This window comes from Sinohyriopsis cumingii, chromosome 10 (genome assembly GCF_028554795.1).
Source record: "Sinohyriopsis cumingii isolate HCF-2022 chromosome 10, ASM2855479v2, whole genome shotgun sequence".
In the NCBI taxonomy this organism is placed as follows: domain Eukaryota; kingdom Metazoa; phylum Mollusca; class Bivalvia; order Unionida; family Unionidae; genus Sinohyriopsis; species Sinohyriopsis cumingii.
The window spans coordinates 100,713,040-100,741,039 of record NC_142970.1 but is presented as its reverse complement, the minus strand read 5'-3'; the positions used below and the strand labels follow the sequence as shown (position 1 = coordinate 100,741,039).

At 34.5% G+C, this 28,000-nt stretch overlaps 1 protein-coding gene across 8 annotated transcripts in view; it reads left to right on the top strand.

Annotated features, from left to right (window-relative positions):
* LOC149790726 (uncharacterized) overlaps positions 1-28,000 on the top strand; it is a 239,247-nt gene that overhangs the window by 74,114 nt on the left and 137,133 nt on the right. For 5 of the 8 annotated variants that reach the window (XM_089972780.1, XM_089972775.1, XM_089972778.1 and 2 more), the window contains exons 3-4: positions 11,623-11,724; positions 15,599-15,739. The exons of 1 other annotated variant lie outside the window; for it this stretch is intronic. In XM_089972780.1, coding sequence (XP_089828906.1) covers positions 11,623-11,724; positions 15,599-15,739 — 243 coding nt within the window. The remainder of the gene's footprint in view (positions 1-11,622; positions 11,725-15,598; positions 15,740-28,000) is intronic. 2 more of the 8 variants (XM_089972776.1, XM_089972782.1) reach the window with 2 other exon arrangements.

The window sequence follows — 28,000 nt, the reverse complement described above, 5'->3', positions numbered from 1 at the left end:
TGGGGCTGGCGGTATTTTGCAAAATGAGTAAATTAAATAAATTTCATCTTTAAAAAAATGTTTAGTAGGATGTACACTGAATTGCATTTGGTGGTATATTGAGACGTGAAAGATTTTGTTAGTGCCGATGCAATAGGATGAAATAGACTTGACGGAAAAAGAGGAAGCTTGGGATGAGAGTTGGAAAAGTTGGAGTTCGTAAATATTTTTGATTGACAAAGATATGACATAATACCATGCATGTCTGGATTTTTTTGGTAATGACCATATTTTTGTAGTTTTTCATATATACTTTAGTTTGAACCGCTACCCATGGAAATAATATTTATAGTATTATCATCTGCATTTTCTTGCATTTTCCTGCCTTATGTTCCAGCAGATCAAAGTCTATGCAGTTTGTCCTGATAATTGAGTTGAACAAACGACATCTGCTGGTGGCAGATCAGGGTCTTTGTTGTTTTCTGTTAGACCCGAGTCATACACGAGAGAACCGTAGAATGTAATATACTCTCATATAATGATGTTCATATAAATATAATTACTTGTGCTACTTTAAATGAAATCGATCTTTGACCATAGCTGCGTTATAAGGAAGGGGCATATAATAAAGATGCATTGTACATACTGGCAGTGTATACCAGTAGTTCCCAACCTTTCTTCAATCGGTATTCAGAAAAAAAACAAGTTTTTCTGAGCCTCACAACCCCCGCTTCAGTATTTTGAGAAAATTTGCCATTCAGTTCTGTTGAATGCCCTAGTGACCCTGATTTGTGTTGTAACCTGGGAACCACAGCTATATACTGACAGACTTGCTGTCTATTGACATTAATGTTTTTTCTGATTAATATGCAGTGTTGTATTCTTATCAGATACCATCTGTACTCGCTTATAAGAGGAGTCAAACTGCAAAAAAACTAAGATCCTCATCGACTTTAGCATGATGCACCAGCAGATTAGGGTCTATGTCATTTGTTTTTCTGATTACTCCCAACAAAATGCACAGACCCAGATCTGTTGGTGCATTATGTGACAACATATCTGGGTATATGCAGTTTGCAGATGGACTTGTCTTATAAGCAAGTATACGGTAAGTTTGTCTGCAGGGGCTTGCTAGATTATGCCTGTCTGTTTTTTTAATATACAAAGTACCAAAACTTAAAACCAATCATCTCTGCAATCATTGTAAATTCATGTGGGATGATCTCTGTCACAGTTAGAAGTTGCATACTGAGAACTTAATGGTCTGTAAAAATAATTTGCACACCATAAAATCCTTTGATAAAGCCGTAAAATATGATAGACAATAAGTGCTGACGAAAAAGACAAAGTCTCTTTCCTTTTTTCTGATTTTGAGTTTTAGATAAATTATATAAATTCTTGAAGGTAAATTGAAGATCTACTTAAATACAAGACTTTTTGTTTTGAGAATTTACATCTGCAGCATAGAAAAATATTGGTGATGGTAGAACTTCTTCACCTCCACTTTTATTTAGAAAAAAAGAAAGAAACAACCATTCTGGCATGGAACTTGAGAGAGTTATGTATACAAAGAATGATTGTATCAGATAGTATGGTCTGTGATTTCAGGTACTGGATAAAAATTCTTTGTGGAAGGAAATAAGACACGGTATTTGAGAGGGAATCTGTTATATAGGGTGTGTGACAATTAAAAAAAATTATTTTACTCTTTTGAAAATCAAGATTATCTTCCAGATATTTAATTGTTTTGTTAAATTGAAAAATGCTCTCGTTATCACGACATACCTCAAAACCTGACCTGAGAGATCATGATTTTGGATGACCACCTGTCACTGGAATCCAGGTTCATATGTACCAATTATACTTGCTTATAAGCAGAGTCCATCTGCAAGCAACATATACTCTAATATGCTATTGCCCAATGTGCCTGCAGATCAGGGTCAGTGTTGTTTATTATACTGATTACTCTTAACAGACTGCATAGACCATGATCTGCCAGTGCATTGTGCAATGGCAGTTCTAGGTTTTGTGCAGTTTGCAGTTGGACTCAAGTTATAAGCAAGATACCCCAACACTTGTTGATAAAAAGGCAGGAATTATGACACACTGCACAGCTTCACTTCCATCCATTCATCCGCCTGTCCGTCCATCAGTTTGTCCATCATTAATGAAGTGCATATCCTACCATACAATTGAAGATACAGTCTTGAATTTTAGGGATATAAGTGCAGGGCGGTCTTTAGATATGCATAATAATTTCATCATTTTAATATACCCCCTCAGAGTGGGGTTATAACTTTAAAAAAACCTAACTCAATTTGTTATATGTTGTAGGTGGAGACTTAAAAGTTGTATGTAGTATCATCAGGAATCCAAATAGAACATATGTAATGGGTTTACAATTACGAACTTTAACTTTGTCCTAGTGCTGCCTCTGGTTATAGTTTGGAAACTGCTGAGAAGCCCACCCAATAAACATATACATGTTTGAAGGATATGAGGCAGTGGCCTAGCCACCGCCAAAGCAACCACCACAACTGTGTGTGGAGGCGGGGGAGCAGACCCATTGTGGCCCAACATTTATTGGGAGAGGGACCCCATAATTAAATTGTGTGTGTGCATGTGTATGTGGGCGGGGGAGGGTTGGATTTCTTACAATGTTATTGACATCAGGATATGAAATCAAAAACATACGTACTCCCCAATCACATGCCAAAGTTTCAAGGTTGTATCCAAGGAGGTGTGCTAAGAGGTACACATCAGTGCTAATGGACGGACAGACTAACACGCTGAACAATCAGACAGAATTTCAGATGAGCAAAATGACATAATCTCTGCCTATGTTTCAAAAGTGCAGGAATAAATAGATTAGAATGCTTTAAATGTCAGGTGTTCTTCCAGAATAGTAGTTTATCAAGTTGACATTTAATGGCTGCTATCAATAGTGACAGAATTTATCGGTTAGGGGAAGTTTGGAATATGATCTAGGCTTAAAAATAAATCACTTTATTTCTGTTTGCTTTATATTTCCTTCTGTTTATCATCAGGTTGAATTTGTGTCCCCCCCCCCCATTTCGTCAAAAGGCACTCAACAGTCTTATAAAAATGAAGGATAGGTTGTCCATTCATTAAGATTTTATTTTGTATATTTGCTATGATTTATAAGGGTTATAATTAAAAAATTCTTTATAGTGAATATAAAATCATTTGTTTGGCACTGATAATTTATTTTAAAAAACCAACAGTTTCTTTCCCCCCAAAAAGGTGGGTTTATTTGTGCCCAAGTGCCTTGTGTCAATACAAGTCAATTCATTTATGTCCCAATTGATTGAGGATAATTTGTAAGATAGGCTGTTATCTTGAAGCCAGCTTGTTGGTAATTCATTCATAAACCTGTAATGCTTATCAGCCAATTATTCCTTACTTGATTCATAGTGTGTGGAGATCTTGTACTTTGGGAACAGACTGGGTTTTATGCTGGCAATCAGATCAGAGTGGCAGTTTGGTGATCTATAACTGTTTGTTAATGGTGCACAGTCTAGCACAGTCAAATCTTTGGTGAGAATGGACTGGTTTTCACACACCTGTTATCAGAGACAGGCTGTTAAAACCAGTGTAAATGAAAAGATTCATGGAAGTTTGCTTCACAGCCTTATTTAACTATCTGTAGGTCATGATAAAGGAATGAATGTTGAAAGGAACCAGCCTATTAGACTTGAAGCCAAATCATTGTTTACAGTACTGTGGAAAAAATCTCTTTAGAACCAACTCAGCGGCACCAAAATTCTTTGTATCATACCTGTACATTGTAAATTACTTTATTTCCAAAAGATATATTAAAAGATTTTCATATCTGCAGTGAACCAATTTTGTACATTATCAATCAAGAATTTAAATGTTATATATAATATTAAATATTTGTAAAGTATTAAATGAAATAAAGCTCTAATAGTGGATTCTTGATCAACCTGTAATATATATATATATATATATATATATATATATATATATATATATATATATATATATATATATATATACCTGTGAATGTATCTGCTACAAAATGTAGTTCTACGATTTTTCTTGTTGTTCACAATCACATATGCAAATTGATAAGTTGACTGTTTTCTTTTTGAGTATCTATTTTTATTTAAATTTATTATTAAATCAGTATAAGCCACACTCATGATTTAAACATGAAATATGGGATTTGGGAAGAAAGTAGTGCACTACAAACATGGTTAGCCTCTTGTACTCTGAACCTGAACTGTCAGGCATTCATGTACTGGTGTATGGAAATTAGCTTTGAATAGAAACTAAGTGAAATGATGAACCAACAAGGGGTAATGAAAATATTTTAATATATTGACAGTTCACCCAAGTCATTATTATGCTAAATTAACATTTCTAAAGATTATACAATTCTCTCTGTCTGTCTGTCTCTCTCTCTCTCTTGGACAGTTTGACTAAATTTTACCATCATTCGTAGGTCCAGAGGCATCGTCGTATGACACAAGCGAAATTCCCAAATGCTTGTATTTTCATGAATTTGCGCCCGTATCTAGCTACGATAATCCAGAGAGAGAGAGAAGAGGGGAGGGGTGACGGGGGTGACAATTTGGACAATTTATATTTAATAATTAATAATTGAATTTTAGAATGTTATACTAGGTGAAACAAAGACAACAAAGCATTAAATACTCTACAGTATGTGTGCTTCGTAAGCGACAAATTTAACATGTAGTCCTAGTGTCGACTGGTGATTGCAACTATGTATCATTGATGTTATGAACACTGTAGATAGATCCCAAGGAAAGCGTAAACATACTGTTGCGATGAACCAGATTACTGTAGGTTACTTGATACAAGTTAATGTTTTCATCCAGCGTAATGTTTTTCTCCCTCACTGCGGATGTTTGCTTTTTTTTTGTCCCTTATGCACGAGAGGGGAGAGGGAATGGAGAAAAAAGGAAAGGATTCTGAGATGAAATTGTGCACCATTTTAATTTCATTTAGAAAACATGCACTATTAATACTTTTTATTGGTATTTCATGTCATTTATGGTTAATGAATGAGTAGAAATTCATCATTGATCTATAGGCCTGCAGTTGAAAGAATGTTTATATATTCATATTATTGCACTATGGACAGATTACAATTTAATATACCAATAGTACTGGTATATCAATTTGCTTTATACCAACACTTATATATATATATATATATATATATATTACTTCTTCAAGCCAATTCTTTAACATAACCTGCTTTCTGCGTACCTATCAAACTTTTATTAGCTTATTTTAAAATCATACTGGTCACTTACAATTCTGAGTCTCCAATCCCAAATAATTTGCTCACCTGTAAGGTTGAGAGTAGGAATTGGTTGAGTGGGGGAATCAATAGTGAAAGATGACATATGCTAAATGTATTGGTACAGGTATTTCTAACTCAATCACCATGAGGGCCACATGAAGGCTAGTGCATTAACCCAAGGGACACATAACTGAAACCTTTTCTTGCAGCAAAAAAGGTAGCCAGTTCACATGTTGGAAACAAGAAGTAAATGATGTAACATTCACACTTTTATCCAAACTGGCCACCTGTTAGAAAAAATTAACTGGCATTATCAATTTTAAAAAAAATTTGGGTTTCATTGTGGGCTGAAGAAAATAGCTCCTCGGGCCACATCCCCATATTGCCTGGATTCAAAACTAACTGAAATTCTTCAGATGATAGTTTATAATAAAAAAGCATTAATGATATCTGCCTTTATGGTGGTTGAACTTACAATAATATCTACATTACAGGTGGTTGAACTGAGAGTAATTTTAAAGCTAAGTATTCCATATATGTTTCTATGTTTACATTATTCTGTTTCATTACCATAAAACGAAGTTGACTGCAAAAGTCATGTACTAAACTATTCATTTTAAATTTTCTTTAGGCCTGAGACCAGTCAGCTGCACATAAACATGGCAACTGCTTTAGGAACTGACAGTCTTATGGTTGAAAAGGGATTATGCTGTTAATAAAATTGCATCTGCCATGTTTTATGGTTGATTTGCATACTGGTTATTATAATGTATTGATACCATTTTCTAGCTACTGCATTTTGATTTGAACGTTGCAGAAGACTTGGGCATTTTCACTTACCAGTTCCGACATTTTAGTTACAAATTGACAACATCGAGTGCTGATAACTCTCATTTATTAATAGACTTGGAATTTCCAGTACCAAAAGTTTTATTCCAGAGAGAAATGAACAGTAGATGAATAATGTATATCCAGAATACATGTATTTTTCATGCATTCATTTTGTTACCAGTATATTCATCCATATATCAAATGTAAGAAAAACAGACATTATATTGGCTTTGTTTTGATCTTTTTTTATTTTTTTCCACTGGAATGAGGTGCTATGCGGGGGTGGCCAAGTTGTCTAATATGCTTGCTTTTCCTGATCACTGCCATCTCACCTCTCTCTGCTTGGTTCCAGTCTCAGGCTCAGCCAGTGTGGAAATGTGAGAAAGCTTGCCAGTAGCTTCCCAGGGGTGGGTGGATCTTACCCTGGGTTCTTCCTCCCCCAGTTAGTTATACTTGCCACCCACCATGTATAGCCTAGCTTGAGCTGAGAAATGACATTAATCCCAAAATAACACAAGACTCATTGAAATGTAGTTGAGATAGTGAGAATCTTATTGGAGTAATGATTCATCTGATGTGGATTCAAACAGCATACAGTTCAGTTTTCTTAATAATAATGATAATAATAATAATGATAATAGTAATAAGGATTGTGAAAATTTTATAATATCAACAATAATAATACCAATGGCAACAACAACAACAATAATAACAAAGAAAGTTAGAATAATAATAATAATAAAAAAAAAAACAGTGGCAATGGCAACATGAACAATTAATAATAATAATATAATAAATAATATCATTTTTTAACAAGGGTGGCTCAGTTAGTTTACAAAGAAGCTAAACTACATTGAAGCCTTCCTAAGAGATAGACTTGTAGGTTGATGATATCTTATTCTTGCACATGTGTTAAATAAACACACGGTTTAAAGATGGTTTAAAGATGGTACGTTTAGAAATTTAATATTTAAGCTACCACCTTCACACTTTTATTTCATATTTTCTTTAACAAAGAAGCTTTGTTCTGTACATAGAAAAAGTTTGGGTTGGTAGATAGAAGCGTTTTTTGTATCTTTACCAGCTTTAGCTCCCGTTTAGTGAACTTATTCACTGTCACACAAATGTTACGCTGTAATTGGACTGATAAATGATTTAACCACAAATTGTAGCTATTACTTCACTGGCTGGGTTTGATTGGCACATTCTACTTAACCCACAGGACAGTGCTAAAGTTTTGTTGGTGAAATGTCACCTTAATTTGGGTCTGTGGTTAGATTTTGTTAGGCCAAATGCATTTTTTCTGCCTATGATCAGCTAGCTTGACATTGTTGTCAGTATATTTGGTGGTGGAAGAACAAGGATGAGCCACTGACCAAATGGGAAGCTAGTGGCAAGCGTATTGTAACGTTGCCCTCCTAGTAAGAGGGTTGGTTAATTGGATTTAGCTGTCATTATCTAGAGGATGACCTCCCTCAATATTATAGCCCGGTGGGAGTGGAAAGATAGAATTTCAACAGAGAACTGAGCAAGACTATTGGGAAGAAATAATGCAATACGAGCCCCTTTAGACAAGAAAAATAACAAATTTAATCAAAACAAATTAATAGCAGCGATTCCAATTCATCTTAAGTTATATCAACAGAATTTAATAGTAGTGTTTAATTTGGCTTTATTTCATCATAATAATGAGTTGAGAAAAGAACGCGATGTCCACGACTGAATGCTTCACCTTCCTCCCTTGACTGTGTGTCAGTGTGTTCCTATTCCCTTGAGTCTTCCTATTCTGAATGCCTCATCCCTTCCTGGACTTCCTAGTCTTTTATTCTGAGTTGTCACTTCTTTTTTTTTGACTTTCGTCTTCGGACTGTCCCTTCTCTCCCCAGAAAGCTGTTCCTTAAATCTCTATATGTACCACTTTCTACATGTACATAAAATTAACTCACATTACACAGAAGCATAAATATATAACCGAACACTGCATAAATTCTGAACTAATCCAATAGAACATCACCCTCACTTCACAGTGACCAGCCAAAAATTAACATGTGAGCAGTATGTCTAATATTACTATTTCTCTTTATCTACGCTACCATATGCTCGATTACTATTGCATAAAATTCACAAAATTCTAGCTCACAGCAATCTCTAACTTACAAGATTTTTTAAACATTACAAAATCAGATATAAATAGGCGAGTATTGTTAAATCATGATAATCAGTATCATCCTAACAGACAAAGGAAATTATTTCATATAACCCTATGAAATCCTACACATTTGAAAATTTGGATAGCATGCAATCATCAATACTACCAATGAACTAGTAACTGTAAAATTAAAGAGATAAATTGCATAACAGCTCTAGCATTAACAGATTTCCATGAAATTGAATAAACGATACATATGGATCCTAGTCATATCAAACACATTTACACAAAATAAATAGTAAAAATAGAAGATCATGTGTGTGTGTGTGTGTGTGATTTGGATTTTTAACATAGCTTTAACAATTTTTCAGTCATATCATTATACTGTCAGCAGTGTGGCAGTTTATAGTGATGTCTAGCACTAGGGCATCATGCTGCAGACATGTAGCATCATGCCCCACCCAGTCACATTATCCTGACACCAGGCTGACCAGTCCTAACACTAATCTCTTAATGCTGAATGCCAAGTAAGACAGCTGTTGGCACCATTTTTGTAAGTCTTTGGTTTGACTTGAACCCACGACCTCCCACATCCAAGGTGGATGCTCTAACCACTAGGCCACAGGAGCAATAAATAGAAGATCACGTAGAAAATTAAAATTGCGTACCTTAATGCTGTTCTCTTTCAGAAATTGTGCATCCTAGCACTAAGTCCTGTATTCTTATACAAGACAGCAACCTGGTCCCCTTTTCTATTTAATCATAAAATAAATTATATCAATGGTTAACTGATTTGAAGGTTTTTTTTGTTTGCAAATAAGCATAATCATTTTGTGACAGTGTGATAATTGTTATGCCGTATTTCAAGTCGGAATATTCCCAGTTATTTTGAGGCAATGTGATCATTATTATGACATGTTTTCAAGTCAGCATAATTCCCATTTCTTTTGCGATAATGTAATCATTATTATGACATGTTTTCAAGTCAGTGTAATTCCCATTTCTTTTGTGATAATGACATTATTATGACATGTTTTTTCTGTCTTCTGTTGTGGGTGGGTAAATCTTGTTACTCCTATAACTGATAATTTAATTACAGCGCAACTTGTAACAAGAGTAATTATCAAGTAAGGTTTCTGTCTGTTCATGTCTTATCTCTCAAATATGGTCTTGCTGGATGTTGGTCATCAAAAGGCTAGTGTGGGTATGTTAGGGTAGGATGGGTGTCAACATCTGATACCCTCTCTCTCTCTCTCTCTGATGCTCACACAACTGAAATAAATCATTTTTTATACTGTGGAGTATTGATAGTGTTCTTCGACCAAAATAAAACCTTAATTTTCCTTCGACCAAAATAAAACCTTAATTTTCCTTCGACAAAAATAAAACCTTAATTTTTCTTCGACAAAAATAAAACCTTAATTTTTCTCAAAATGTAATTAATTGTTGCTCAGATAACAGTATTTAACTGATCAAAAACTACCCAGATACAACGTAGATACAAATTTGATTCAGAAATACATCAGGTACAAAGTCCAAACAACGCTATAAAGAATAAACAAATGCAGATCATGGAGACAGATGTACTTACTACTGGTAGCAGTTATTATTAGAAAGATAGAGAGAAAAAGAGGGAACATAATACAAATAGAGTTTGTATGATGTCAAGATACAAGTGATCATCAATTGCCTTGAAGAAAGAGAAAAAGAATTATTTAATTGACCTATCAGGTGATAGTTTCTATGCACATGGAATAATACAATAATGAAAGCAACATTTTCAGGAAAGTTTCATAAGCTCAGCTGTCAGTTCTAAATAATCAGCATTAATCTTAGACCGTGCATATTTTTGTATTCCATCCAAGAAAAGTTATCATCTCTTTTCCATAACAAGTTACATTCAGAAACTCAAGTTAAGCTTTCAGGTTCAGTGTGTTTCACATCTTGTCATTTCAGCTACACTAAATTTGGTGGGAGTTGAAATGCTTGGAAAGCTGTATCAAAACAGTTACAATATGTAAATCGCCATTGGTTGTTTTAATTGTTATTATTTTCCTTTTGAAACTGCTTTGCAGTGTGTGAGGTTTATAAAATTTCATTATTTTCAATCATGTTTATAAAAGGTCATTATTTCCCACCATGTTTATAAAACATCATTATTTCCCACCATGTTTATAAAACATCATTATTTCCCACCATGTTTATAAAACTTCATCATTTCATACCATGTGTAGAAGCAGCTGTACAATTTATGATCTTTTCTCTTTTTCAAAGAGACTAATAATTTTTAAAATCTGGAAAATCTCTGTTTCATGCTGTATTAATTAAGATTTCACAGTATAGAACCAGCTGCCCTTTTAGACTGTTGCAAAACCTTTGATGTGATTAACTAAATTCATGTGGACATTCTTTTACTTCAAATTATGAATGCTTTGGCAGAGTAAAAGCTTTGTGTTGAATGGTGTTTGCTTCCATCAATCATTTTTTAATTTTTTTGTGTGGGTGGGTCTTGTTTTTTAATATCTGCCAATCTTTGGCTTTGATGTGTGGTATTCTGAGTTACTAGCCTTCATTTTGACATGTACACTTTGCAGAAGTGACATTTCCCCATTGACTGGCACACTTGAACTAGTTGTACATGAATTTTGCAGTATCAGTTATTATTATAATTCCTTTACAAGAACGTTTCTTATCATTTAGTTTTTTGTTTTTTGTTGTAAGTAAGAACTTGGTTGAAATAAAAAGAGTTTGATGCAAGATATGCATTTTTAGCATAATGTTATATTTGCACCTACGTAATGTATGTCTGTTAAAAGTTCCTCATCTTTTAAATCATTTGCTTCTGGGTTTTCTGTTTCTTATTTTTGTTTCATCAAAAGGAGTTTATTTTCCATAGCAGTATATGCTAATAATTTATTTATTTCTGGTGATGGTGTCAGCAGGTGCTGGGGAATATGTTGCATGTTATTAACTGGACTCTGGGTTGTTACCATTGTCCTATTAGCAGCAGTAAATAGACTGAGTAATCAGTCTAGATCTATCTACGCTGAAACCACAATAAACCTGGACTGGATGTACCCATGTATCTCAAAGTCAGAATGAGACTTTATTGGAACATAATATGAATATTCTTTAATTATAATTTGTTAATTCAACCATGTCCAGATTAACAGGGTGTCAGCGTTGATGGTAAATGTATTAAGTCTTGACTGATCTGGGATGGTAAATGTATTTAGTCTTGACTTATCTGGGATCCATAGCACATTATATTTACAATCTATTTCATGCAAATTCACCGAATGCTTTGCATTCATCGGCATGTTATTCTTCTCTCCCATGTGGATAGGGCGTGCTTGCGAATTCCGGTGTGGGGATGGTACATGCATAACGCATGTGCAGCGCTGCGATGGCTACCCTGATTGTCCTGATTTTTCTGATGAGGACTGTGGTGAGTGAGCATGCGCAGAATCTTGGAACCACTGTAGCACTCTAAACCTTAGTCTCTGTATATGTCTATATATATATTTATATATATATGTATGTACTTTATAACTTATAGCTAGTTCGTTTGATGAATAGTAGTTATAACTAGAACTGGATATGGGATAGAAATTCAGGACTGTGAGTTGTGCTCATCGAGGTTTTAAATTCAGTTATTCCCTTTACGAGGCTCCTCTCACAAAAAGAACAAGGCATGACTTGCATTAATCATTGGTACAATTTTTTATATTTGTCCTCTCTTCACCTTGATTCATTACAGATTTGGTGGCCTTAAATAAGGGCCCATGTAATTGACAACAGAAATATAAGAAGGAAATATCAGTCCTGAAGCTGTTGAAAAATAAAATTCTTTGATACAAGGCTCAATCTTGATCAGGCTATGAGTGTTATAAGAAATCTTGACTCTTTTTGCAGGATGGAAGACATTACTCATAGTTAGATGTTCATGATATGAGTCAATGAGTGGATTTTTGAACATCGATATTATAAACCGTGTATAACAAGCTGCTTTAGACTCAGAAAGCATGCAAACAGTTTCTTGCAATGAGAAAATCATAAACGATGTCTTCAGGGCTATGATGTAATAGAATTTGACTTAACTGGATTGTGAGGGACAAATTTCATTGCTGAAAATGTATCATACATCTGTTTTGATTATGAGGTTTCTAAAACACATATGCATGTAAATAAGAAATATGTTGGACCTTAATTATTACCATTTCTTACTAATCTATCTGCTAAAAAACAAGTATTTATAGGTAATGCAAAAATTCATCAAGTGATAATCTGTATTCTGTTACCTTCATGTCTTTGTGAAATATAAGCATAAATGCAGTGCCTGTTTCAGGACTATGCTAATAATATATATATATATATATATATATATATATATATATATATATATATATATATATATATATATATATATATATATATATACCTAGAAATGAGCAAGCTTGTTGGGCATGTCAGATCTGACCTGAGTTTGTAAGACATAATTGAGTTGTGATGATTCGTGACTCTTGCGCATTCTATACTAGCAATAAAATGTTCCTCGGTTTTCCACAATATCTATTGATACCATTATTGAACTAAAACAAATATTGCAGATTTTTACTGGTTAATTAGTCTCATGGAAGTGGAAAAAAAAATGTGCTGAATGCTGCAAAACCAGCTTCGTTTTTTTTTTAATTCTTTCTTGTAATAGAGCAATGAAAACGTAGGTGACTATAGGTACTTGTTTTACATTTGTGCATTATAATAATACCTGAATAATAACAGCTGAATAATATCAACCCATTCATAAAACAGAGCAATCAGCCAATAACAGTGTTCTTTTGATAGTAGTAGAATATGGGAATACTAGCTATTACTACGTACTAAATGTGATGAAGAATTAAGGCAGTAGTCCCTATATAGTACCAGAAATAAATTAATGTAATTCCTTGGCATGAAATTGCTTCAGTATTCTAACCTAAAATAGTATTAAAAATAATAACAGCAATGCTGCTGCTGCGGCTGATGATGATAAAAGTATTATGAAATGAAGTAACTTTGTTTCCTGAAGTCATTCTAATAGATGCTTGTAAAAGCCAATTGTTTGGTCTAATAGAGACTAAATTTTCGTTCAAGTTTCAATGCTAGCTTAAAAATGTTACTTGCACAGAAAGTGCTGTTTGCAGTCTGGCTCAATGTTTGCAGTCTGGTTCACTGTTGGCAGTCTGATTAGTAGTTCACTGTTGAACATGTACATAAATCATTATCTGGTATCATTGTCTACCTTTGTTTATTTACCTCATGCCCTTCTATCAAAAGGAGTTTATGAGCAGGTTGAAAGGAAATCAAAAATAATTAGCTGCCATGTCAGCTATTTGTCATCATTTTCAAGATGTATACAAATTTCCAAACTCTTTTTTTAGGGTCACACATGAACTTTCATTTTGTGTACTTGTTATAAGTTAGGATTCATTAGAAGAAAATAAAGTCATATGCATCTTGTTTGGAATATAATTTAAAAGTTGACCAATCATATATTGTTTCGGATCTTAAATTGAAAAGTTGACCAATCATACATTTTGTTTGGGATCTTAAATTCAGAGTTGACCAATCATATACATCTTGTTTGGGATATAAAAAGTTGACCAATCATATACATTTTGTTTGGGATCTTAATTTCAGAGTTGACCAATCATATACATCTTGTTTGGGATTGAAAATTCAGAGTTGACCAATCATATACATCTTGTTTGGGATCTAAAATTCAAAAGTTCACCAATCATATACATCTTGTTTGGGATCTAAAATTCAAAAGTTCACCAATCATATACATCTTGTTTGGGATCTAAAATTCAAAAGTTGACCAATCATATACATCTTGTTTGGGATCTAAAATTCAAAGTTGACCAATCATATACATCTTGTTTGGGATTGAAAATTCATATGCTGACCAATCATATACATCTTGTTTGAGATCTCTGATTCAAAATTGACCAATCATATACATCTTGTTTGGGATCCAAAACTAAAAGTTGAATATTTTTTGTTTAATAAAGCCATATGCCTGCTGATAAATTCCAACCTTTTGCATGTTTGAATGTCTGGATTATGCTCAGTATACACAGTTATATTTGTCAACTTGTACTTGTTGTTTTAAAATATACATTCAAGATTGATGCACAATTTATAGATCTTTGTATTCCATTGTCTTATAATTGGCATTCAGCATTTTATGCCTTTCCATCAACTGTGCATATTTTACTTGTCCAGGTGGAATCCAAAGAACTTAATATACCTGTAAATATGGTTCTTCTAAACTATTGTGCAGCTTTAAGATGTTAATGACTTTTTCAAAATTCAAAACAAACTTGATATCAAATGATGCAGTCTTTATTTTCAGTGTTTTTAGTTTTATTATTTTAATATGATCTTGTAGTTTATATAGCAGCATAATTATTTGGACACTTGAAGCTATGTGCCATAAAAATTTAAATACATCCTGCAAATAAATGTGCAAGTAATTTTCTAATTTCTTTCCCATATAAGTTCTTTTTAGTCCGATTTTGGCATCAGCCATGGGACACAAATAGGACATGGATTGTAGAGGACTCTAAAATGTATTGGTGCATGTGATATACTACAGTCCTGTTTTTCTGTGTGCAGTGTATGCAGTTAAACTCTCGCTTTTACATGGTTAAAGTTGTGTGCAATTTTCATTTTGGTTTATTTTTGTCATTATTAACAAATATTTTGTAGAAATTATATTAAAAAAATGGAAACAAATTTGGTCAATATTTCTTTAAATTATTTTTTATATACAAATTTATAATCAGTACCTTAAGTACTTTGATGTAAATGTGATCAAGATGCTGGAACCAACTGTGTGTGCATAAAGATTTATTCCTCATTTCAAAGCCTCGTCACTTTTTGGAAACGGAAATATCTAGGCTATGCAACATGAAGACATTAAAACATCACAGTCCTTATTCATATTTATTAATTATTTTTACAGATAGAAAGAACTGAAGCATTGAAGTTACTCAAATTATAGTGAAACTTCCCTAAACTAGACTCAGTTAGGATTAAGAATTTTGGCATTTTATGAATGCTGTCACTTTGTTGAGGTTTAATTGGTATTAACACTACTCTATTAGGAGCAATAATAATGTAGCCAGTCTGCAGAGGGGGTTGGGTTACAGATGGGCCAGTTCAGGGAAGTCTCACTATGCTCAAACAAGAGAGTGAATCATCCATTTTATTTTTTTTACTTCACTATTTCCATCATAGATTCATAATGACTGTTCTGCACAATTTATATATCTCAGATTTGGGTAGCATCTGTTCAGAAGGAAAGATAGCTTGTACAGATGGTTCTGGATGTATTACAAGGTCACAGATCTGCAATGGTGTGCGTGACTGTCAAGATGGCGGCGATGAAGTAGCAGAATGTAATGCTGGTAATGCTGGTCAGTCTGGATTTTTGGTTGTGTTTGAATTCTAGTGAAGTTGACCTATCTTCACCTGTTCTTCTAACATGCTCATCTGTTTATTGATAAAGCATGTTGTGTCTTCCCATATCATGTGTGAAATACACTAATGACACATCTCATCTATATATTTGTTCTTTGCTAGAGAAATGTATTTGTCTTTTATTAATTATTTAATCACTTTTTGTTTCTCACTGCATGTCTTGTTTTTGAATCACCATAATGTCACAATCATTATACAGATGTTGCATGTTGTGTCACAGTCATTGCACAGATGTTACATGCTGTTTCACAATCATTGTACAAATGTTACATAAGTTAGAGGTGCATAGAAAAGGTTAGTTACATCACCTAAGTGTCATGTTATCATTATCCATGCAGAACATTCATAATCTTGTACCTGTCAAGGCCTGGTCCAAGCTTCCATCTTGTCAGGTAGTAGCAGTTGATCTTGCATATTTCTAAAAAGCTCTTGGAAGACTTGGATGTTACACTCATACTGTTTTGCATGAATTTCTTAGTTTGCACTTGTTCCACAGTTTTGCTATTGTATCTCTGGGGCTTTCCCTTGGAAGTGGGACAGGGCAGATTTTGGCTGAATTTTATGAATGCCTCCTCCTGAATGAATGATTGCATGAAAGTGTCACACAGGTGATTTGACGTGAGTCTAAACCTCTTTTAGTATTAACTAGTTTATATCGATCATATTGTAGGCCCATGTTTTCTAGCTCATGAACAAAAAATCAAGCACTTAAGAAGTGCAGTGTTACACTTTGAGTGGGGATTGGCACTTTCTCACAAGTTTTGTCCTCATTTTCCACAAATTGTCCATTATTTATAATGAAAAGACTTATTTGTCCCTTTTAGAGTTGTGGTACAGGGGTCAGATTGTTCCTTGTTACACACACACACACACACACAGAGTCTAGAGTGACATTTATTACCTCCATCATTTATTTCTTTTAAATCATTGATACTTATGTCTGCCGTCCTCATCAAAATTCCTTAAGGTGTTCACATTTTCATTGAGTTGGCAGGTAGGTTGTGCTAGTGCTGCCCTCTAGGCAAAAACATAAGGTTTCTCTTCATGTATAAACTTCATTACAGTTTACTCTTCTAAAAATAAACATCTTTAAAACTAATATGTTGTACTTTCTACATAACATTTTTCAGATCCAATGCATGGTGTGCTTGATATCCTGAGTTATCTTTTAAAGCTGTCCAGTATTCTATTTAGTATTGATCCAATGTAATGGATGCTTGGTATCTTGAGTTATCTCTTTAAGCTGTATGGTATTTCTATTTAGTATTGATCCAGTGTACTGTAAGCTTGATATCCTGAGTTATTTTTTTAAGCTGTCCAGTATTTCTATTTAGTATTGATCCAATGTAATGGATGCTTGGTATCTTGAGTTATCTTTTTAAGCTGTACGGTATTTCTATTTAGTAATTATCCAATGTACTGTAAGCTTGATATCCTGAGTTATCTCTTTCAGCTGTCCAGTATTTCTATTTAGTATTGATCCAATGTAATGGATGCTTGGTATCTTGAGTTATCTCTTTCAGCTGCCCAGTATTTTCATTTAGTATTGATCCAATGTACAGTATGTTTGGTATCTTGAGTTATCCCTTTAAGCTGCCCAGTAGTTCTATTTAGTATTGATCCAATGTACAGTATGTTTGTTATATTGAGTTATCCCTTTAAGCTGCCCAGTAGTTCTATATAGCATTGATCCAATGTACGGTATGCTTGGTATCCTGAGTTGCCTCTGGAAGCTGCCCAGTATTTATATTTAGTATTGATCCAATGTATGGTATGCTTGGTATCCTGAGTTGCCTCTGGAAGCTGCCCAGTATTTCAGTTAAGTATTGCAGCATATTGGTTCTGAATTCATTACTCTTTGCCATACATATTGTCAGTAGAAAATTGTATAATGTTTACTGCACAGCACATGTTTGTCCCATACAAAATTTGAGTTGGTCATGAATTAAAGGCAGTGGAATAAAATTAACACAGTAAGTGAAATATCATACACTTTAGCACACAAAAGAAAAGAAAAAACAAGTGCATTTGGGTTGTACACAGAATGGATACCTTAGTATGGTTGTAGTTGAATACATTTGTCTTTTACATTAAACAAATTTTGTGGATGGTTTGCATTTAAAACAAAGAAGATTCCAATTGAGTTAAGTATCTGTCCAATCTAAGCAGTTTTGCAAAGAAAGAGTCAAGTATCTTTGTCCAGTCAAAGAGTTTTTTGACAGAAAAGGAACAAGTATCCTTCCAATCAGACCAGTTTTACATAAAAAGGGTAATGTTTCTGCCCAATCAAGAAGTTTTACTTAAAAAGGGTATAGTGTCAGTCCAATCAAACTGACTTTAATTAAAAAGGATAAAGTATCTGTCCAATCGAAAAGGTTTTACATAAAAGGGTTAAGTATCTGTCCAATCAAGGAGTTCTACATAAAAAGGGTCAAGTATCTGTCCAATCAAGGAGTTCTGCATAAAAAGGGTCAAGTATCTGCCCAATCAAGGAGTTCTACATAAAAAGGGTCAAGTATCTGTCCAATCATTGAGGTCTTACATAAGGAGGGTGAAGTATCTGTCCAATCAGAGGTTTTACATAAAAATGATAAAGTGTCTGTCCAATCAAACAGGTTTTACATAAAAATGGTCCAGTATATGTCCAATCAAAAATGGTTTAGTTTTGTTGTTTACCACATGACAGGCGTTAATGTACCATGTATGGTACGTTTGTTCCAGTACATTGAATTGACAATAGTCCATGTTAGAGCAGTTTTACTTTTCTTTCTTTTCATCCAGACATCTAACTTCCACTACCACTTGTTAAAAGAGAGGTTAAAAGAAGGACCTTGATTTCAGTGGGTTAGGAAACAAAAAATGGTTTCAAATTCTAGAAATAGTTTTTCTGATATTTTTCCATTGCTTACTCACTTTTCCAGAGCATGGAGTAATAAAATCTCACTTTTGTAGAAAATGGAGTTGATACCAACTAGGTGATGGCAATCAAACACTACTGTATAGTTCGTTATCTAATACGATGTCAGTTGATTTAAAGTTTTCAAATCTGGCTTGGTGAATACTTATGTAGTGAATTGTCTGAAGGCTATTGCGTTAAAATTTGAAACCCAGATAAATGTTATTTGTCCAGAAGATAGTCCAAGGAAGAGCTGCAGAAAGCAGAGATAATTGGAATTCTTATGGAACATTATGATAACATTATTGGAATCATTCCACATGATTCCTATCTTTAATTTGTATACCTACTTAATGCCATTTCACCCTTCAGGTTTTTGGCACAAAAGCAAACGATGTGTTCTGATAAAGGTATCAGTCTTTTATATCAATTTATCTCATAAACCTGTCTCCTATTTTCAACATAATGTGCATGCCATATCACATATTGACATCTTGTATATCAATAGTGTAGTGTCTGAGCCGGTATCAAGATTAAAACTTTCAAGTCAAATGGTTGATCCTTTTCCTGTAGCTTACTGAATACAATTTTCTTACAGCAATTTACATTTGTTTTGTTTGATGTAAAATATATCAAAATTTGTGTCAGGACTGGCTGGCCTGGTGTCAGGATAATGTGACTGGAAGAGACATCATGCTACATGTCTGTGGCATGATGACCTAGTGTTAGACATCACTGTAAACTGCCACACTGCAGACATTGTTGCAATACGAATGCAAAATTGTTAAAGCTATGTTAAAAATCCAAATCACACACACACAAACACACACACACACACACACCTTTTTTTGTATGGGCATGGTACTAAGACATGCATACAACCATCCAGTTTAATAATTCAGAAGAGCAATAAAGATAAAACACAAATTCAGTCCAAGTCACTAAAGTGAAATTATAGATCAGGACCCAGATATTAATTGCTATAGAATACATCAAGATGCACCCACTCATGAAGTTCCATAATTCAAGATAAAACAGTATGTATATAAATGTAAAAACTCATGTGGTTTTAGCTAAATGCAAAAACATACCCCCCCCATAACAGCCCAAATAGGTTTTGGCATGTTGTATGCATTGTATCCTATCTAGACTGATGAAACTTTGTGAGAGGATGCATTTTGATAGTATTTCACTCACGTTGCAAAAACTGGTCTCTGTGACCTATATTTTATGCTTTAGTCACTTTATTAAAATTTTGCATTTTATAGTTCTTTGTTAGAATAATAAAAAACATAATAGTTGAATGCGTCTCTGTTTGAAGTAAATCTATAAAACCAAAGAAAAACATTTTGACATAGACTTTATATATGCTTTACTAACTATATAAAGCCTAGTGGTTCGAGTGTCTGCCTCGGATCTGGGAGGTTGCAGGGTCAAACCTGGACCAAGTCATACCAAAGAGTTATAAAAATGGTACTAACAGCTGCCTCGTTAGGTACTCAGCATTATGAGGTTAGTGTTAGGATTGGTCACCCTGGTGTTAGAATAATGTGACTGGGTGGGACATGATGCTACATGTCTGCGGCATGATGCCCCAGAGCTAGATGTCACTATAAACAGCCAAACTACGGACATCATAGTGGTTTGACTGAAAAATTGTTAAAGCTACATTAACACACATACGCACACACACACACGCATGCACGCACATGCGCAAGTGCGCGCACGCATGCACGCACGCACACACACACACACACACACAGAGCGGTCAAGTATTTGTGTTCAGATGTTAACCACAGAATTTTCCATCCTATATAGATCCTAACCTAAACATAAGAACCTTTCTGACCACTGCACTTAAAAGTAATAACGTTTCTATTAAATGCTAAAATTTCCATATTAATGGCTTTACATTATACTGGTATAATGTGATTGGTCACTCCAACATGTTAACTATATAGTGTGCATGTGTATACATGAGTAGGTATTAGAACAGTGGTCTGCATGCATTTCAGCTATAGTGGCTGATAAGGTAATAACCAGAGGCAAATGGCATTGCTGGTATACCAGTTTACCACTTTTCCCAGTGGTATGTACCACAGTACTTTGACCACATTACCACTTTACCCAGTGGTATGTACCACAGTACTTTGACCACATTACCACTTTACCCAGTGGTATGTACCACAGTACTTTGACCACATTACCACTTTACCCAGTTGTATGTACCACAGTACTTTGACAAGTATCCCACTTTTCCCAGTGGTATGTACCACAGTACTTTGACCACTTTACCACTTTTTCCAGTGGTATGTACCACAGTACTTTGACCACATTACCACTTTACCCAATGGTATGTACCACAGTACTTTGACAAGTATCCCACTTTTCCCAGTGGTATGTACCACACTACTTTGACCACTTTACCACTTTTTCCAGTGGTATGTACCACAGTACTTTGACCACATTACCAGTTTACCCAGTGGTATGTACCACAGTACTTTGATCAGTATCCCACTTTTCCCAGTGGTATGTACCACAGTACTTTGACCAGTTTACCACTTTTCCCAGTGGTATGTACCACAGTACTTTGACCAGTTTACCACTTTTTCCAGTGGCATGTACCACAGTACTTTTTCATGGTACTGGGACCACAATAGTTTAAGTCAGTAAGAATTGTACAGAAATTTAAAAGTAATTTTTTTACAAATTTAATGCTATGAAGATCATGTTTTGATTTTGCATGACAAAATAATACATGTTATTCCTGTTCTTTTATAAAACAGATGTATTTGTAAATATAATTATATTCATGAGCTTTTATTCATATATTTGACAGATGTCATGTATGCCAACAGGGTGGCCAATTGGGATTTTGTGAAAGATATTCAGTTCAAATCCAGATTTATAAAAATAAAAATTCAGATTAGAAAAAAGCAGCATTGATGTAGATACACACAGTTATATAGGTTTCTGAGTGCTTGTTCAGTTTTTATGTACAAATTCGATGCCACATCAACATATCCAATATAAAAATTCATTAAAAGGTATAATACATATATCAAAACAAGAGCATATTCATTTGTGCAGAAAAGTCAATAGATGCTCATAGCAAAAGAAGCTTATGCCCCCCTCTCCCCCGGCCATAAATTCACACATACATTTTTCACATCTGAATGTCATTTTTGACACACTGATGCCCAAAGTATAAAATACATAGCCTTTGTCTGTATGACAGTTTTGGAAAACATTGTCTAAACTTCTTGGTACAATTCAAAATAGTTGTATTTGAGGTATTCTACATGTACTTGAATTTAACCCATTTATCTAATGCTACTGGTAGCTAGCTCTGCTTCCTAGCCGACTGTTGGTATTTTACTATCTAGATACTGTGAAGTATCTGGGAGTTGTATTTTTGATTCTTCTCCAGATTGGCTGAGCCATTTTTAATCAAACATGGTTGCAGTCTTTTTTAGGTCACAGTCATTCAAAATTGTTTCCAGGCCACCCCAGCAATGGTTTTGCTTTAATGACAACCAGGTGGGAAACCTATTTTCAGCTTCTTTTCTTGAATGACTCTGGCAGTTTTGGACAATTTTGGTTGGAGTGCTTTTTTATTTTGTTGATGATGACTTCCCCAACAAATGGTGCAGCATCCATAAAAACTATATAGAAAACCTTTTTTCAATTTTTTCTTCATTACAGTTAAGCCAGTTTTAATCAAACATTGTAGGAATCTTTCTTTGAGCTAGGTGTGTTGAAATTTCATCCTAGGTGACTCTCTTAGCAATGCTTGGGGTCCTATGAAGAAGTGTGGCTTCCTTGGCAGCCTGGTTTAAAAGCAGTCTTGAATGCCATTGCTAGAACATAGGAACCAGTTCTTATCAACTTTTGTAGGAATGTGTCGTAGAACATACTTCAGTAATGCTTTTCTGGTTGACTGTCCTGACAATGGTATGACTTCCACTGCATTGCTAAAAGCCAGTTTTGATCATCCAACTTTGTATAATTGTTTATCAGGATACACTCTCTCAAAATATTGTTGGAGTTGGCTTCCTTAGAATTGGTTTGGCTTGTTTGGCTTCCTTAACTACCAAGTGGAAAATCCTATTTTCAGCTTATGCCCAGAACTGAACAGCAAAGCCAGTTTTGATCAGACTTTGTAGGAATGTTTGGTAGGACATTTGGATTTTGGGATGTTGTACCTGGAAATAGTCCCTGAAATTTAAAGTATCTTCCTTTCTACAGTGGTAGTTTTTTTTCTATGTAATTACTATGTGATTTGTGCTGTAATCATTAAAACAGTCTTTCATCTGTTTAATGAAATCTTAACATAAACAGTGTCCATCACTTTTGGAGACATTTTTGAGAAGAATGTTGATCTTGAAGTGTATCTGGACAAAGTCGAATTTGGGGACATTTACATTGGAGGAGGTTCCAGTGTGTGTGGCAGAAGTTCACATCAGAGGAGGTCCAGTTTGTTGTGGGGAAGTTTTACATTGGAGGAGGTTCCAGTATGTGTGGCAGAAGTTCACATCAGAGGAGGTCCAGTTTGTTGTGGGGAAGTTTTACATTGGAGGAGGTTCCGGTATGTGTGGCAAAAGTTCACATCAGAGGAGGTCCAGTTTGTTGTGGGGAAGTTTTACATTGGAGGTAGTCCATTGTGTGTATGGAAGTTTACATTGGCAGAGGTCCAGTGTGTGGGTCCACATTGGGGATTGATTAACACAGATTACTTTAGAAATAAAGACAGTTGTTAATTTGTCACACTTGATTTATGACTGCTCAAAGAAAGGTTGTCATTTTCAGTGAATTACCAATTGACTGAACCAATAATTAAGGTGTTTGTTGTTAATAATTAAGTTCATTAGCAGTCAGGCATGCATAGACTTCAACATAGTTTTTGGTAATGTTAGCTGAGTTTCTACTGCAAGTAGTCCATAGTGCCCAATTGATTCCAGTAGGCTGTCTGCTTGTGAGGTCAATTCACAGAGAAATATAATTGGGTTGATTTTATCTAAGGACTTCACTAGAAATGCTTTGTCCAAAACTCCTTTGGTGTTTTCTGCTTGGTTCAAGTATAAAATATTACCATTCTCAGATATGGGGGGACATTACTAAGTGGTCACAGATGGCAATTGTAAATGACATCCATGTAATAGTCTTTTGTTAAAAGTCAATTTGCCTTCATTGCTTCTTAAAAAGTCAATTTGTCAAGTACTTTGGACAAGATGTTAACAATGTAGGGAATTAGTACACATGGTTAATCTCAAACTTCGCCAATATTTACATGTTGACAATACAATAGACACTTGTTCCATCTGTTAGAAAGTTCCTTTCTCATGAGAAAAAAAATGGACTGTGATCTTTTTTTTTGAATACATGATATGCAAAGACCCCTAAAAAGAATTATTTTTGGCTAGAACTCAGTAGAATTAAATATGCTTAATACCGATTATTTTGTCACCACATTAGTATGTGTATAAATGTTGCTCTTGGCATAGGGAGTCCAGATTTTGTCACCACATTAGTATGTGTATAAATGTTGCTCTTGGCATTGGGAGTCCAGATTTTGTCACCACATTAGTATGTGTATAAATGTTGCTCTTGGCATAGGGAGTCCAGATTTTGTCAGATCCAATGCATTATCCTCCAAATATGATACAAAACAGGTAAATATTCTTTGTATTATCTAATTTTCAATCACGGATTGATTAATTCAATCAGTACATGGATTTTAGTACAGAGCCAGACATCTTCCATATATCTCAGAACAACTTCTCATGCCTTTAATTGTGTCATCTGCAACGAATGTTAAAAATGGGAGACGAAGGAGTCTAATGTCTCTTCCTATGTCCATCTGTCTGTCTGCCAGGATCAACAGTTTAGATAAAGGGTTTTTAAATTGAAAAATATTGGCAAAACAAGTATATATGGAAGAACAATCAGAGATATTGAAGGCCAAGAAGGGCAGAGGTCAAGGACATTAGGAACACTTTTGAAATATTAGGTTGGTGGTCAGTGGTTAAAGTGTATGGGTTTGGCAATACTAAATAGTATTGCACTGGATGAATTGTAATAGGACATAACTGAGTTTTAAAAATGGCTGCCGCATGATATGCTGTATAATTATTGATATAGAGGTCAAAAAGTCAAAGGTCAAGTTCACAGTGATCAGGTGGAAAAAGAAAATATGCTTCTTTGGATTGGCATCAAGTTTTGAACTAGATTTGTGCATTTACATGGTACTTCCGTGGCAGTGATGGGTAGAGGGATTGAAGATCCAAGTTAAAATATGAATTATTGTTCAGGTCTGGAGGTAATTGTTTGAGAGATGTACTTTATAGCTCAGAGTGGTCCAACTACAGGCATATATATATAAATCTTATATTTTTGGTCCATGTGGGCTCGTGGTATTGAATATGTTGGAACAGCCTGTTGTAGGTATATCTTCTTTTCAATTGCATGGACTGTTGTCAGCTGTAGCACATAGTGGTTGCACAGAGGAAGGAGGTGCTTAGAAGTCAAATGTTGGAGTCAAAGATGGTTGTTTGACATGCTTCAACATCATCCAAACTGAAACGCCATGCTTAGATTCATTTTGAGGCAGGAAAATATGTATGTTTATGAGGTCTTTCTTTTTGAAATTTAGAACAACTAAGATTCTGAAACACAGTTTTGATTTGCAATCCTGATAAGTGATTTGCCAGTTTTGGAGTTTTCAAGTGAGAAATTTTTGTTAATTAATATAAGTACCGGTACTGTATTTATGTCATTATAGGAAATGTTGCACTGAATAACCATGTACTTTATATATCTCAACGTGGGAAAAGTTGCACAGAATAAACATCTATTAACATTGTTTATCCCTCCTATTCATGAAAATGATACATTTCTTTGGCTATGGGGGTCATGGATAAGATCCTGGTACTAATGACTTTTGTTTGTATATAAATTGTGTTGGTGACACATGGAGTGGACAGGGATCAGAATGAACATTTTCTTAGCATTGTCCTCAACAAACACTCTAGTCAGGTCAGATTTCTTTCATTTATGTGGAATGTAGTGACTCTACCAGTCCAGTAGGGGCAGCACACAAGAGATTGTCTTCAAAACATGGCACCACACAAGATACATAGATTGTTTTTATGAAGTGAGATATTTCCTTGTGCTTGACATTTCTTTGGAGACCAAGCATTAACAGTTATTGCTGTTCAAGGTTCTTTTGTTGATGGTCAGTCTTGTATTAGCAATATAAAGGGCAGGTCAACACTCCTTTTGTGGAACAATACGTGCCAATTCATTTTACCATGCTCAAGTTTAATTGTTATTTTTTCACACTGGGTACAATTTGTGTATAGAATTGCTTCTGTAATGGAAGAAAATAAGTATCAACAAAAGGCCTTCCAAATTGTCATTAAATCGGTATCAATGAGAGACTTTCAATAATTTAAGAAAATTGGTATCAATGTAGGTCTTAGATAATGAAAGAAAGCAGGCATCATTGAAAAGCCTTCCATAGTGGAAGAAAATAGGTATCAATGAAAGGCCTTCTACAATGGAGGAAAATATGTATCGATGAGAGATATTCCATATTAGAAATATTTTGTGGATTTTTTTTGTATCAATGAAAGTTCCTCTGCGATGGAAGAAAATGAGTATCAATGACAAGTCTTCCATAGTGGAAGAAAATATATATCAATGAAAGAAAGAAAATTGGAAACAATGAAAGACCTTATATAATGAAAGAAAATAGGTATCAATGAAAGGCCTTTCTTTATTGGAAAAAATAGGTATCAGTGAAAGGCCTTCCATACTGCAAAAAATATGTATTAATGAACAGCCTTCCATAGTGGAAGAAAATAGGTATCTATGAACAGCCTTCCACAGTGGAAGAAAGTGGGTATCAATGAACAGCCTTCCATAGTGGAAGAAAATAGTTATCAATGAACAGCCTTCCACAATGGAAGAAAATGGGTATCTATGAAACATGACAAAGCTCTGTTTACCAAACATACTGTACTAAAAGAGAAAAACTGGTCAAGTTTTTGGAAACATGAGTTTGGTCATCTTCGCTGGCATTGCACATTGGTTTGTGCTCCCCATTGATGTAGAATTGAATGGTGTGAGGATCCATGGATAACCAAGACAGGCATTATTGTTCTTTATTTTGACATATATAGTCATATTGCTACTGTACAATAAGATCCAAACAGATATTTCTGTACAACAAGATCCAAACAGATATTTGTGTAAGGGAATAGAACAAACTTTTTGGGCAGTTGGCATTTGTTAGATCAAAGCACTGAATACATGCATCACTGCAACTAAAGATTAAATGTCATGTGAACAAATTCTGCAGAATGTGAATTAAGTGCCTGAAAGTCTACATCTGTGCCATTAGATGAGTAACAACTGCATTTTATGAGTGCATTGCTTGGGATTTAATACCTGAATTTAAGAGAAGTGCACACTTTTATTTGTGCAGAATTTTTAATCATACTTTTACAGTGTAGTCTGTTAATTAAAACTCTCCTGTTACCACTCAGCTTGTTTTTGTATTACTGTGTATCCTTTATGTGGAGGACTTGAAATATTTTTGCCCATGCGCCACAGATGTCCCCATTAGTGTGATGCAATTAAAATCAAATGTGGGATATAACTCCATACAGTATAACCAGAAAACATTAAAAACCAAACCTGATCCACATGTTGTTATATAAAGCTTCAAATCAGTTATGGATTAAGTCAATGAAGTTCTTGGAAAGTTAATAAATGGAAATCTAATAGCATAAAAATCAAACACTGGGCAATAACTGTAAACAAATTGTCTGGAATGTAAGCTGAAAATGCAAAACATCATATCTAAATTGAATTAATTCTTGGAATTTCCTTCAAAAGTTTTCCAGTAGAATCAAAATTGAAAGGCATAATTTTAAATCAAACAGGGGTCCTTAAACATCATTTAATTTTTCCACGAAATATGGTGAAAATTGGATTTGATTTATGTCTCCTTAATGTAAAGTCTCTTACCAAATTTCATTTGGATTCATTAAATCCTTCAGAAGTTCTTGCAAAGCACAAAACAGTTTGTTGAGTGACAGGACATGAGGGAAATGGAGGAATGGACATCGATAAGATTATATGCCCGCATCAAAAATATATAAGACCGCTCTTGTAGCCTAAGTTTTAGAGCATTGTCCTTAGGTGCGGAGGTTGTGGGTTTGAACCCTGTCTGAGTCATATCAGAGATGTTTAAAAATGGTAATGTCAGCTGCCTCGCTAGATGCTCAGCATTAAG